Source organism: Neurospora tetrasperma (assembly GCF_000213175.1).
Source record: "Neurospora tetrasperma FGSC 2508 unplaced genomic scaffold NEUTE1scaffold_6, whole genome shotgun sequence".
NCBI lineage: Eukaryota > Fungi > Ascomycota > Sordariomycetes > Sordariales > Sordariaceae > Neurospora > Neurospora tetrasperma.
This window is the reverse complement of record NW_009799104.1, coordinates 3,787,010-3,801,180: the sequence shown is the minus strand read 5'-3', so window position 1 is coordinate 3,801,180 and position 14,171 is coordinate 3,787,010. Positions and strand designations below refer to the sequence as shown.

Sequence of the window (14,171 nt, the reverse complement as noted above, 5' to 3'; positions counted from 1 at the left end):
GGGACCAATCGATCCTACAATCGACCTACCGCCCGTAACCCTTACAGGCGCTCGAAGAAAAGCTTCGCGTGATTCGAAGGAAGTCAGCATGATCTCTTCCCAGCACAAAGAGGCTTCCGAAACCTTTCGGTTTCTGCTTCGACGACTGCGTCTAACTCCATACATAACCCCGTGGCCCTGACCAGCTCACTCTCCCCACCAACGACTGATTCAACATGAAGACGACGACCTCGAACCATCTCTCTTGCATTCACCGCCCAGCTTTCGAGCATTTGCGCATGGGTGTGCCAAGCTCGACTCATGGGAGCTTATTTTAGTATGATCAAGCAAGCCTTATTGCTCAGCTCGTGCCGGGCTGCACGTCCAGACCCATAACTTCGAGCAATTTGAGTTGGGGATGGTGCCTAAAACAGGCTTCAGTCTAACAATTTCTTAGCAGCCGTCAATGACTGGCGGTGTGGTTGTTGGACAAGCACTTTAACGCTGCTTGCCGGCCTGACAAATATGGACCCCAACCACAAGAGGCTATAGAGGTATCGACATGTGAACACGCTTGCTCTCTAACTCCTCCTCAACCACAACCGAGGCTGGAGAAGCCCGCACGGACTACAGCCCATCTAACTCCGTTGGGCTGTTTTTCTATCTTCTATGCTTGTGTGGCCTGTTCTCTGCTTTCCCGGACGTCCCGCACGAAGCAATGCTCCTGAGGCATCATCGTGCCGACCGGTGCATACTCGCAAACAGGAATAGGAACACACACCCCACGACGCGTACACTACACGCGTAAAACGATTTCGGAAAGGAGAACCCGAACCCGAGGCCCGAATCCGACGAAAGTCCAGCTCTACCTCTTGGGTGTTGTTTCCCATGAACAGAGAACCACACAGGCTCAGCCAACGAGAGTGGCTCGATGCTAGTAGCGAGAGGAGGGAAGGAGGAGGGCACTGAGGGCACCCCCAAGCCCATCAAATGTGTGATAGAAAGCTTTAGCAGTCACACTGTCTCGTGCGGCACCGACAGCGATCCAGTCGCAAACCGTAACTCGTCCAACGTATTCCGACAACCACATCATATCCATTTCGTACAGTATCCAACACCGAAAGGCTGGTGTGCCAGCCACATGGTCTCGGTTCACACAGCCATCACCTCCAGCCTCTTCCTCCTCAACGCCGACAAATAGAAAAAGAAACCATTCTCGGCGTAACACTCGTACACCATCTCGAAGTACAACGAACATTCGACGCCTCAACCCAATAACAAAGCTCCAGCCCTGCCTCTCAGGTGTTTCACAACAGGGCACACATGGACTCAGCCAAAGAGAGTATGGAGGGGAGAGAGAGGACACTGAGGGGAAGGAAAAGGGGAGAAGTTTAAGCCGAATATCTCCAATTTACCTACTGTAGCGCAATGTTCGCCACCTAGGGTAGCCATGCGCTTCTCAAGAAGAGGAGAACAAGAAAAAAAGAAAAGAAAAAAAAAAAAAAAACTCGAAAAAAGAGGTTTTGACAAGCACCCTACATCTTCCCGCCAGCAAGTATGCTGTCGACAAAAAACATCCATATTTTCCCAACTTATGACGCGAATCAAGGAGGCTACCTCTGAGTCAAAAGCAATGGCCAGACTAGAAATCTATGTCGAGGTACTGATGAGAAGGGTGGTAGACGCATGGCGCTAATGGAACTCACCTGAATGGCAGGCATGCTGCGGTGCGTCAACACCATCCACTGCTCCTGACACGCCAGGCATGCTCAACCCCCTCATTTTTTATCACTGATGGCATGAACCCCGCAGTTCCTAGTCCCAACTTCTCAAGACTAAGGTAAGATATATCTGGGGGATGGGCCTTCGTCGTGGCCCAGTATGGGCTGAAAATCGCAGTAGCGTCTCAGCAAACGTCCATAATCTCATCTAAGAAAGAGCTAACGCCCAAAGTACAGAATGGTCACGCGGAACCCACAATTGAGAGATCCTCGTCGCGTGATAGTCGCCCAAGTCCCCGTACCTTACCAACGAAGGAAGTCGCCACCACGCCTGGAACATCGCCAGGAAGGGAAGGGCATAATAACGGCACGGTCGACCGCGACAGTGGATGGGAAATGGTGTTAAGTCGATTCCATCCATCCTCTCAAAAACTTCACTTCACTTTGTTCTTGTGCCGACGAGTTTGAACGACATTGGGTCTCGAAAGACGAGAGGGAAAAAGACTTTTACGATACAAGCAAGTCAAGATGAAGTTTCTTTGCCTCCCTGGTGCCTACGGCAGTGCACAGGTTTGTAAACCCCCTGATCTCCTGTTTTTCTTTCTTTTGTTTTTCTCCCCTTTCTTCAAATCTTGCAGTAAAGTTCACTGGAACTGTATAATCCCTTGTTTGACATATACAACAAGAGATGTTGTCCAACTGCACCCCCCCCTCCCCCCCCAGCGTAGTCAAACTGTACTTGCATCCAAGACATCAATGACTGACAGCTCTGACCCGCTTTACAGAACTTCGAAGTCCAATTCGGTCCTCTCGCGAAAGAATTCAAACGCCGTGGTCTCGGCTCGTTCGCCTACTCGCAAGGCACGCACGAAGTCGCCGCGCCCCCCGGTTGGGAAGACTACTTTGGCAAACCCCCTCTCTACCGGTTTCTCGACGTCTCCCAAGGCGATGCCTTTGAGACTCTGCGCCGGCTGCGCCACGTACCGCGCGGCCTGAACCCCGAAGACACCATGCGCCAGCTGCAGGGCGCGACGGTCGAGGAGGACTGGCACCAAGAGGCCTGGCGCCACGCTCTGAATGGCGTGTTCAAGACCATCGATGAAGACCCGGAGATCGATGCCATCCTTGGCTACAGCGAGGGCGCGATGGTGGCGGCGAGCACGATTGTGGAGGAGGTGGAGCGGTGCGCGCGAGAGAAGGGGAGGGAGCGAAGAATCAAGGTTCGTGATTCGCATACCTTCCCTCGTTTAAATGGAGCTTATCTCCTATAGTACCGAGACGCTGACTTGGGACACTGGGATGTACAACAACTATAGTTCGCCATCTTCATCGCAGGCGCACCGCCCCTCAAGTTCGAAGGGGACAAGCGCATCACGGCGCAACTATACGACGAAGTCGGCACGTGCATCGACATCCCGACCCTTCACATCTTTGGCTGCGACGACGCCTTCCTGACCTCGGCAGTCGCCTTGTTCAACGTCTGCGAGCCAAGCAGCGCAGTCATGTACGATCACGGACTCGGCCACATTGTGCCTCGTGACGCTGAGAACGTGGCCCGCCTCGGAACCGTCCTCAGCAATCTCATCCCGAAAGTCGAAGACCAAATCAAAAGAGCGGCACACTTCAGCAGGAAGGAAAAGAAGAGGGAGGAAAAGGAGGCGAAGAAGAACAAGCGGAGGGTGGCTGCTGCGGCCGAGGGCGGTCAGGGAGTGGGAGTAGTGCGACCGGAAATGCACCAGCGCGGATACTCGCACCTTTCTACTACGTCGACGCAGGGACGCAGCAGTTCGGGCCCGACAACGAGCGGAAGCATCACGCCGGCGGAAGTGGACTTTACGGCTGGTAAGTTTGTTTTTCTCGGTGTCTTGTGTCACGTGGGAGGCTACTAACTTGCAGAAGCTATGCTGAAGGGGGCGGACGTCTAGGGCCGAGCGGCCCAGATCACCTATATGTACTCAAGGTCCGGGCTCCGCGCGCATTGAATTTCGGATGAGGTGAAATGAGGGACCGGGTGAGGACCGTGGATTACGGCGCTGAGATTGCATGGAAACGGTCTGGGAACCGCATGGGGAACGGACAAGACTGCAGTAGAAGGGGGGGTAGGGAGTTGGAGTTGGGACGTGAAAAGGAAACGAGCAACGGCAAATGTTTGATACCAGCGACGGCAACAACAGTACACCTCGCCGACATTCAATATAATCAAAGCGCTTATGTTACTTCGGATTGATTTTCGGATTTCTCGACCTTTGAAGTGATCGGGCATGGGATAGATGCATTGTCCCTCAGCATGGAAGCTGCAAAACATACCTCTGATACACAGGCGGGCGGAACTCACTTGAGGTACTTGCAGGATCGAGGTAGGTACCTAGGTATGCAACAAGATGACGGGAGAACGGAGAACTGCAGGAGCGAAAAGGAGATATGAATTATGACACCGAGTGCTATTCGTCGAACAACAACAACAACTCGAACACCAACACCAAGACCACCGGAATCGCAGCCGAACGTCCCGTCATCATCACTTCCCTCGCCCGCAGGCTGACCATGTGGACTTCAACGCGGATGGAGTCAAAGAAATCATCTGGAAGGTCACGTAGGGAAACGACAAGAGTTTGGTGCAGGACCCATCCTTGAAGTTTTCTGTCCGAACGACTTCGGTCGTCGATGGATGTTGATCCTGGGTGTTTTGCCATCGGTCAAGTCCGCAGGTCCTAGTGCCATTTGGCACGTGTGGATGATGGCTAGGTGTAACAAGGGATACGCTTGTTGGTAATACTCTTGGCCTTTGAAGAAGAAACGAAAACTGATGAAGGGTCACCGAACTCGCCGAGTGTTTTCGGTGCGGTGTGCCTTGACTTGAGTTGCTGGGCACAAAGGTGATATGCAGTTGGATGTTAAGGAATCTCTAAGGTAAGGAGTTAATGTAGGTACGTACAGCAAGAGGTATCCATCTCAGCTGTGCAGGTGTGATGGGCGGTACGGTGAATCCCCCTGAAACTGCATATCCCATTCTCGCAACTACACCTGGCACCAAAAGGTGCCCTCTAACCGCATTCCCAGATGCAGTCTCAGATTCTCCCGTCTGCCGCCAAAAGCCAGATTCCCATCCTTCATATGTATGTGCCACTTATTGCATAGAGGTACTGAGATTTGGCAGTCCCCTCAAGTGTCCAGGTCATAGGTATGCAGCAAGACGGGAAAGGACTTAGAGGCACTTTGCCAATGTGCATGCTGCTCAGTCGTGCAACGTTGGCATTGCACGTTGCTTGTGCAGTCATCCCCCAAAGGAGTATTTGTGGCTTTCAGGTGCGAGCAGATATCGGATATTTATTCTCAGATTTCAGATTCCGGACTGCGAGATGCAAGGGATTGTTGCATCCAGACCCCCGTCGCTGCTGAAAAGAAAAAGAAGAGAAAAAAAAAAAGACCAAAAAAATGACCGGTCCTCTCTTCCCCTCATGTCTATCTCCCGTCTTCGAGTCCTTGGTTCCTTTCTTCCATTTGCCACTTCCGTGATGCTGATAAAAACTCACCAGGACCCCTCTCGCTCGCCTCTCCGCACGCCTCGTTTTTCACGAGATCCTCAAGATACATGAACAAAAGCACTGGACACCTCCACTCTCATATTCGGTGCACAACCCTTTAGTGTACCAAGATACCCCAAAACAAGGTTCAGACCCATGACTACCGAATCGCCGATCACCAACTGAATGTCATGCAGGTGTCTCAGGCGAGATGCAGGGCCCATTGCTTTTCCCTTGGGACAATGCGCCATGTCTGGTCTAGGCCTCCCATTGTACTACACTAGCTCCATCTATGTCCCAGCTAACGCGCTTCCCCAGCGCCTTCCCAGCGCCCTATACTATCCTTCCTGATGATGGACCTGGATGGCTTTTTGGATGAGAAGGAAGCCATGCCGGTTCAAGGACCTCGCGACCGAAGCATTCAAGTACATATTTCTCTTGGGGATGATTGCACTGGAAGATCATTCTGGAGTCGAGTCTGGGGTTCGTCATCGTTTCAGACATTTGATTTCGATCGACACTCGTCCAAGATCTGGGATGTAACTAAGAAAGACCCTAAAAGTCTTGGTAGGTGCCGCAGAGGATCCGAAAAGGTTCCACACAGCCTTCGATGGTCGGTTTTTCTGCCGAAGCCGAGATCAGATTGGATGGATCAACAGATTTTCCTGGGGGCTTGGAGGAACTTCGGTTCCTTTGGCAAAGTCAAAGCGCCGCCGAGCTGGTCGCTGCCCCCCAGAAAAGGTAAAAATCACTCACCATTCGCCGAGCCTTCGCCATGCCGGCGCCGGGGTTCCGATTCGGATGGAGCACGCCCAGAACAATCGGACCCAGTCGTGGCCAATGCTCTGCAATCGGTTGTTTGAAGACGATCCACTGGCGCTAGAATCGATAGAATCGATGAAAAAGTCAACCCCTTATCCAAGCTTGCATCAAATATCCCAGCGGACACCGCAGCCGAGGGGAATATCGTGGAGAAGACCGGAGACGACGACTACGGTGAGAGGGCCGAACGAATAGAATTACAAGCCCTCTTTCAGAGCAAATGAGGATCCGAAAACGAGACCAAGTCGCCAAGAGAATGGTGTCTTAGTGTGTGGTGTACACACACACACTGTTCCCCAGAAACATACCCTGTCCCGGTCATTCAGCTGCCAAGATGCCAAAAGCAGGCGGAGTCCTGGACAACCTTGGGATCAAGGCTTCAGACATTTGGCGGATTGATGGTCTCAGCTCGAACCCTCGAGTTCCAATTAACAGCAAGGAGGACGGGCTATAACCCAAAGAACACGGATTGTACCGATACGCGAGCCGAAAGAGCCGATCGTGGCCGATTGGACAAGATGAATGGCTAACGAATCACACACTAAAAACGACAGCACTGGTTCCATGCCTTGGGGGAGTAAACAAATCAGAGAAACAGGTCCAAGAACCTAGGTAGGTAAATTGAGGAACAAAGGGGTGTCCGTGCATACAATCACATTGGGAAAGTTCTCACGAGCTTTTTTCTGTCTCCAAGTGAAACACGGGCTTGGTTAGCGGCCACCTACTCCTCGATATGGCTTCCATGTTTTCGACTAATCACGCCTCCTTGGCTTTGAATCCTCGAGAGAGCCGCATTCAGCCGCACTAGTGAAAGCCTCTGGTGTGAATCTGTCAGATAATTTGGTCTTTTCACATCTCGTAGCCATGGCCAAAAGTTCCCAGACGGCCGAGGCACACTTCTCGCAAGACTATCCCCCTAAGGAAAAAGAAAAACAAACCCCTTTCCCACTAGGTTGGCCACACGCGAATCGAAAGACCCCTGTGCCCTACACACATACAAGGTTGGGTCGTTGTCAACTTTACACTAGTGCAGTGATGAAAACTGGGATGGGCCCGGCTTTGGGTACTTCTAGGCCAACTGGCTTGACGCTATCTATTTCATGCAAGGGGAGACTTTGACAGAAATGATATATCGAACACGCTGGCCTGCTTTTTTGTTTCGTTTCCGAACGGTCTAGTTTGTTGCTTGCTGTTTATCGTAAAAAGTTTCCTTGCGGTTGTTTCTAGACATCTATCTCTGCGACTGAACGAACTGATCGACACTCATTCCTTTCACTGACGTCGACCATACACTACCGCATACCCGAACAATACCCCACAGGCAATCTGGTACTCACCATACACCACTCGTTGCTTTTCTTCCATCTTGCTGTCTCACATCTACGGGACCACTCCAACCAATGACGGCGTAAACGCCCCTTGATAATTGCCTTTGGGCATGTTGGATCCACGACGACAACAACACCTACGACTTCGACTTTACCACCACAAGCAAGCCAATACTACCTACCTCCAAACTTCATTAGTGGTAGTAACAAATTTACTACCGTACCATACCACGCTACCACGCGATATAGACGCGGATCTCTTTGTCAACAATAAGGTATCTACATGTAATGGTCCATCGTTCATTATTTTCATCATCAACCACCTTTACAATCCTTGTACATCGAGGTACTCAAGGCACTGCAACATAGGTGTTGATCAAAACGAAACACGCATATAAGGAACGAACGCAACTTGAAACACAACAAACATGAACGAGACACATTATGGGGAAGATCCGTCGGAACTGGCCAAGTCGTACCTAGGCCAGGTCGTCCCATTCCACTTGTCGCCGGGCATCATCATACTCAGCTACATCATCAGTCTGTGCGGAGCGATATCGACGCTGGAGTTGATGAACAGGAGGACGTCACGCAAGGGCCTTTACAATCATTTGCTTCTGATAGGAGCGGCGATTTCGTTGGGTGGTGTTAGTATCTGGTGTATGGTAAGTTTATCCCTTCATTCTACCATATCCAATACAGTACGACCTCCTCACTAACCCCTTTTGATGCAACGGGTTGACAGCACTACATTGGCAACCGAGCCATCATCCTCCACCACGGCGAAGTCGCTCTCCAAATCGCTTACCGCGCCGACCTCACCGCCGCCTCCTTCTTTGTGCCCATCATCGTCTTGCTGTCTGCTTTTCTCATCACCGCCAACACCACCATCATCACCTGGTGGCGCATCCTCTTGTGCGGTGCGCTATCAGGCATCGCAACATGTGGCATGCACTACCTCGGTTCGGCAGCCATTCGCAACTACAAATGCAGCTATGGCACGGGGTACGTGGTGGGCGCGGCGGTGATTGCCGTGTTTGCGAGCACGGCGGCGTTGACGCTGTTTTTTGTGTTCAAGGCGCAGTGGACGAATAGCTGGTGGAAGCGATTGGGGTGCGCGGTGATTTTGTCAGGCAGCGTGAGTGGCATGCATTGGTGTGCGGCGGTGGGAACGAGGTACAGGTTGCAGAATTTGGAGAGTGTGAGGAGTATGATGGCGCATAATGCTACGATTATCGTGGTGCCTTTTTTGGTGAGTCGTCTTGGGGAACATCAACATGAAGCATCTGGTGTGCAGGAGGGAAGAAAGAAGGAAAAAAGAGCTAACGGCAACAGGCCATCTCTTCGTGTTTGGTCATGGCAGGCGTGGCCTTCCACTCGAGCAGGGTTCGCAAAGTCTATGCCAGCAAAGCGCAAAAGATCACACTCGCCGCTGCCATATTCGATGACCATGGCCGAATCCTCGTCACTCCGGATGGTAACCTCCCCAGCGAGGAGATCACCACCACTTTCCTCCAAAAGGTTATACACAAACACCCCTTTTACTCTTTCCCACCCTCGTTTCACGCTAACATACATGACAAAAATAGACCCAACACGACGTCTTCTCAACCGGCCACCCCCTCTTCCACTGGATCTACCAAGCCTCGCGCGACTGGTACCTCATCTCCAAAATTGCCGACAAGATGGAGCTGCACCTGGCCTCGCTTCCGCACAGTCCCACCTCGTACTCGCACAAAGCACGCATGGGCATCGAGTTTATCGACGAAGAAGGGAAAATCATCGAGGACTACGACGTGGTCTTCCGGGAAATGTTCTGCTTGGCGACCGTCGACCTCTCGACGAAAATGAACATGACGCTGGACGAAGCGGGCGTTTTGTGGGATGAGATTCTGACAACAGGAGGTGGGATGACGAGTGGAGTGCATGGTCCGGACTCGAACGCCAGTGGTGGATTTGATAAGAGGAAGGGATCGACTTCGACTTCGGCGGCGGAGATGTCGCAGAAGACGATCTTGGAGGAGCTGGCAGAGAAGGGAATGATCCAGACGGGCGATCAGGGACATGGTTCGTTGATGTTCTTGGTTAAGAGGGTGCAGGGAACTCATGCGATCGACAAGCTCGAGGCTTCGGGACACCTTTTTGCGGACCTGCACCAGGTCTGCAGGATCATGAACAACAGCATGCAGATTCGGACGGGCAAGTTGGAAGAGAAGTTGAGGTCGATGGAACGATACACGCAAGACGCGATGCTGGATCCGGGCGTACACGTTGGTCTCTTTGCCATCCGGGCACGAGTGGACATCCAACAATTCGATGTCATGGTCCGCAAAGAAGCGCGCGGTTTGCTCCCCAGTGTCAAGCTGCCCATCGAACGACTCGACTCCTCCGACCTCGCCTTCCTCCGCCGCCACGACGGAATGTCCATGTCCTACTTCCTTAAACGGTACCGGCACAGCGAGGAGATTCCCCAGCAAGACGCCAAGATTGCTCGCATCCTGTACGACGCCATCAAGGATCTCCGATCACTTGTCGACGACACGCTGTTCGATGAGGCAACGCTGGTGGCCAAAGTCTCCCAGGTGCCGTGCAAGTCGCCCGACAATGACTCGCGCACCTTTACTTGCTCCATGCTCACCTTCTGCATGATGATTCCTATTCACACGAGCGTCAACTGCCCGCAATTTGAGTTCAGTCCCCTGCCATTCTTCAAGGTGCGGCAGTTGGCCTACAAGAACTCGCCTTACCACGGCGCTTTCGCTCGGTCTGTCCATCGCGAGATCTACCCGATTCTCAACAACCTGCGGACAACGTCAACCGCGACCAACAAGCGACGAGGAGTTCCCGCATGGTTATCCTCCTCCTGGCTTCATTCTTCGATGGCGATGCCGATCCTCCCCTTCTGGCGACGGCCGAGCCACAGATCCCACGACCTCCACCCCTGGCGTCACCAGCGCAAAGACGGCATGGACTCTTCATCCCTCGTCTCTTCCAGCAAGGAAAATGTCCTCCAGCCATCTTCGCACCGGAGCGTCTCAACCCACTCCCTCGACGTCTACAGCTCCATCATCTCGGACGACAATAAAGGAGGGATCCAAATCCAGCTGCAGCCACAATCGCCTCCTCGACTCTCGCCTTCCCCTTCACCATATCCTGGCTCAGCAGAGCAACAGCAGGGGCAACAACAACAACCAACCGAGGAGATGATGGCCCACCCTACTCTTCACCTGTTCCCCCCACGCGACACAAAGCCACGACAGCTTTCCTGGGGCGGCATCATGATCTCCCAAGATGTTTCCATCTCCGTCGATGACTCTGCCCTGGCTGTCTCTAGTTCGCAGCATACGTCGCCGCATCACCATTTGCGTAGCAACCACCGCCAAGGCAACCATCAGCATAGTAACAGCGCAGGAGGAGCATTCGATCTGCAGATGCAGCAGCATGGAGGGAAAAGGAAGCGGTTCCTGAGTACTTCGGGAGATAAACATGGGCATCATCATGACCGAAAGAACCAGCACGCCAAATCAAGGCCGCGATCAGGTTCCATGAGTGCGGAATTGACTTTGATGTCGTCGTCGACCACCACGACAAGCCCCTCTCATCACGACCATCCTGGTACAAACCGCCGCAACTCCTATCCCACTAACCCAGGGGCACTCGACCTACACTCATCACCCGACGATCATCAAGCATCCGAGCAAAGCGTGATAAGCTACAGCCGTACACACCCCTTACCTCATAACACGCACGGTGGCGGCGGCCTCGGTCAGGGCCTCGGCCAACTTGGCCCCTTGTCACATGCAACAACCCTTTCACTTTCTGATCCACTAGATCACTCGACCTCGGCTTCTACCTCCAGCTCCATATCCCACCAAAAACAACAACAAAAGCCGACGTCCCCTACCAAATCCAACTTTAGCTTGGCCGTCGACAATTACAACAAGTACAATGGGTTCGGCATGGACGGCGTACATATAAGCGGCGGCGGCGGTGCCAGCGTGGGTGGTCTCCGACTTGGAGCAGCGAGCAAAGTGGAGGTGAAGAAGGGAGAGGAGGTGGTCATGACGTTTGTGGATGATTTGTTTAGTGTCTGTGTTAATAGCTCGGGGGCGGGAGGAGGGGCAGCGGGAGGGGAGAGGGTAGGGTGGAGGAGGTGAGGTTGATTTGCGTTTGAGATGTCATTTGCTTGAATGGATGGAATATGATGGAAGCGATGAAATGAATGAGAGGAAAAGGACGGCGAGTTGTTTCATGTGCGAAGGATACCCCCCACACCTTTATAATGTAAATATTTCTCTCTGATGAATGCACATACCTCTACCCATTTAGCTTGATGCCGATGCAGTGATGTGGACTTCTACTTGAGAGGGTGAGGTGGGCGGAGCAGGATGGTCTGGATCGATAACGTTTGAATGGTTGGTGTTCGCCCACAATGGAATGATAATGAATTAACCTGGAACGTTCAACGGTTCAAAAGCTCAAGATACAGCGTGAAGCTGCTGTCTCGTTTCTGGTAAATACACTCCAAGTCAGCATCACTTTCTGGTAATCAGGTATTCCAACGCGCCTTTCCCAAGCCCAGCATGTATATCCCGTGGTTTTGCCCTTGTTGATCGACTAACCTGGGGTATTTTCTCCCACCATCCGCTAAAACTGCATCCCCAACCACTCGGCCCTCAAACGACATTGCGCTCCCTTTCGCCCTCCCTCCTCGAACTCGTCGGCAAGGGCAACAGCCGGTGCAGCCGACTCACAATCTCGGTGTAATCCGGCTCATTCTCTGCCGTGATCACACCATGTCTCACCAAAAAGTCGATCATAACCACCGCACAACTCGGCTTGAACTCAAGCCTCTTCATGGCCGTCATCACCTCATCTGTGTCCATGACCGCCCAACTGTCAATATCTCCCGGCACTGGCTCGAACCTAAAGTCTCTCCCCTCATCAGGTAGCTCCAAGTCATAGACGTACAGCACGCCCGGGTTGATCAATCCTTCTTGTCCCGGCCCGGCGCGGCGGTCAGAGATGTTGAGCCAAGTCACCGTGCCCGCCGCTTTCGCATTCGCCCTCACAAACTCGTCGCTCAACGCGGACCCCGCTTCCTCGACGGCTTCCCGGACTATACACTCCCACGGCGTTTCACCCCTCGCCACTCCGCCCGCCACTGCCTGGTCCAACTTGCCCGGATAGGTTGACTTGCCGTAATCGCGCCTCGGGATCCAAAACCGTAGGTCCTTGCCAAGCTCCCTTTGTTGTTCATCATCGCCATCCTCTAGCGATGGGGTTGACCGAACGCGCGAGTAAACAGTCATGTGTGCCCCCCTCCCTATCATGCCCAATAAGCCTATCGCCGACCGATCAACGCCCACATCGAACTTGGCGCCAACAATGGGGAACTGCTCCCCTTTCTTCTTGGGTCCCAGAATTTTGCTCAGAACGTTGTCTTGTCTGGCGATCTCAATTTGCTCATCCAGGATCCTCGAACAGGCAACTTCCCAGGAGCCGTTGTCCTCGGGGAGCAGGTCCTCGGCTGAAGGCGCGAGAAGGTCGACTGCTTGGTTGCCGACGTCGAGGTAGAAGTGCTTGGTCCAGTGCATGTTGCTGATGACCTCGTGGGTGAGGAAGCCATGGGGAGCGGGGTCGTAAGGGAGATGGAAAGTCCAGAGATTGGAGAGGGCGCGTGAGTAGGGGTCTAAGTCTGAAGAGGGGGCTGCTGGAGGGGGCGATGTGGTAGGGGCCGCTGAGGCCGCACGGGAGACGGTGGTAGCGCGCGAGACAGTGGTGGACGACCAGGTTTGGAGATGGGGGCAGCAGGGGTAGAGGAAGCTGTGATGGTTGGGGGGTCCAAGTGGTTAGTGGTGGTTCACAGCAGGGTACTTCAGGCAGTGGTGTCATGACTCACTTGTCGCAGTCTCTAACCACTTCAAGGAGAGTTGCGGGTTCGGTCATTTTGGGCGATGGTAATGCTGATGTTTTCTCACGGAATTCCTTTTCGATTCTGTTATTGGGGCTGTGTTCTGATTGAGGGTCATTTGAGACCTGTGACTGGCTTCGTTTCTTCTTGTAATTGTAATGTGAAAATAAAGAAATACGGGAAAATGAGAAGAACGAGAGACTGTCGTCAAAATGTGGATCCGAGATCTTTTCTCTGGTGTTGCCGATTGGTCAATCTGGTTTGGCAAGGGTTCCTTTGTGGGGAAATGGGCGCCGTGTTAGTGCAGCGGTCCAGTAATGACGCTGTAACTGCAGTGCTGTGATCGCTATAATTTCAGAAAGGGCTGGCCCTGTGATTGTAGGTCTTGATGGTGGATGGAAATGCTGTATAGCGTATGTCCACTGATGACGGAATTCAGAGAATCGTCGGATGAAGTGTTACAGTGGTCCCTTAAGTAGGCAGGTAGGACAGGGCCTGCATCCGACGTGCCCTGACCTACAGTAACATGCCGGATCAGAGCAGAGGAGCGAATATCTTCCACACTGGAGGAAACGGGTGATCACGACCAGACACACTTCAGGTCTTCCTCCTTCAGTCTCCTAGGGAAAGCGCTGCCTCTTGTACTGTACTCCATTCTTGCCAGTCTACAACTTCCCTCACCTCTTCTTTCGCCTTTTGGCCATTCGCTTCTCCTTCTCTTGCTTGCCCATTCTTTGGACTCCTTTTCTTCCAGGCTCAAAATGTCCTGGTTTTAATTGGAACGGCACGGCGGTGTTGGTGGACAAAGGTTATGAGACAAGACTGTTGTGGCCGTGGAGTGTTGTCAAAGATCGGCAAAGGTTGCAACTGCCGAAGGGGTCTT

At 52.8% G+C, this 14,171-nt stretch overlaps 4 protein-coding genes across 4 annotated transcripts; 2 read left to right on the top strand and 2 right to left on the bottom strand.

The window, feature by feature from the left end:
• Positions 1 to 901: 901 nt before the first annotated feature.
• NEUTE1DRAFT_118346 (uncharacterized protein) lies at positions 902 to 1,167 on the bottom strand (the record flags this gene model as incomplete). The annotated part of the gene is made up of 1 exon (XM_009856513.1): positions 902 to 1,167. One exon carries the CDS (start codon positions 1,076 to 1,078, stop codon positions 914 to 916), a length of 165 nt encoding a protein of 54 aa, XP_009854815.1.
• A 1,061-nt stretch (positions 1,168 to 2,228) lies between these two features.
• NEUTE1DRAFT_125022 (uncharacterized protein) lies at positions 2,229 to 3,927 on the top strand (the record flags this gene model as incomplete). The annotated part of the gene is made up of 4 exons (XM_009856512.1): positions 2,229 to 2,270; positions 2,486 to 2,920; positions 3,017 to 3,542; positions 3,695 to 3,927. The coding sequence occupies 4 exons, from the start codon at positions 2,229 to 2,231 to the stop codon at positions 3,925 to 3,927; spliced, it is 1,236 nt and encodes a 411-aa protein (XP_009854814.1).
• A 3,875-nt stretch (positions 3,928 to 7,802) lies between these two features.
• Positions 7,803 to 11,531, top strand: NEUTE1DRAFT_149083 (uncharacterized protein; the record flags this gene model as incomplete). The annotated part of the gene is made up of 4 exons (XM_009856511.1): positions 7,803 to 8,039; positions 8,120 to 8,626; positions 8,710 to 8,895; positions 8,964 to 11,531. 4 exons carry the CDS (start codon positions 7,803 to 7,805, stop codon positions 11,529 to 11,531), a joined length of 3,498 nt encoding a protein of 1,165 aa, XP_009854813.1.
• Positions 11,532 to 12,050: 519 nt separating this feature from the next.
• Positions 12,051 to 13,389, bottom strand: NEUTE1DRAFT_149082 (uncharacterized protein; the record flags this gene model as incomplete). The annotated part of the gene is made up of 2 exons (XM_009856510.1): positions 12,051 to 13,200; positions 13,277 to 13,389. 2 exons carry the CDS (start codon positions 13,321 to 13,323, stop codon positions 12,051 to 12,053), a joined length of 1,197 nt encoding a protein of 398 aa, XP_009854812.1.
• Positions 13,390 to 14,171: the final 782 nt, after the last annotated feature.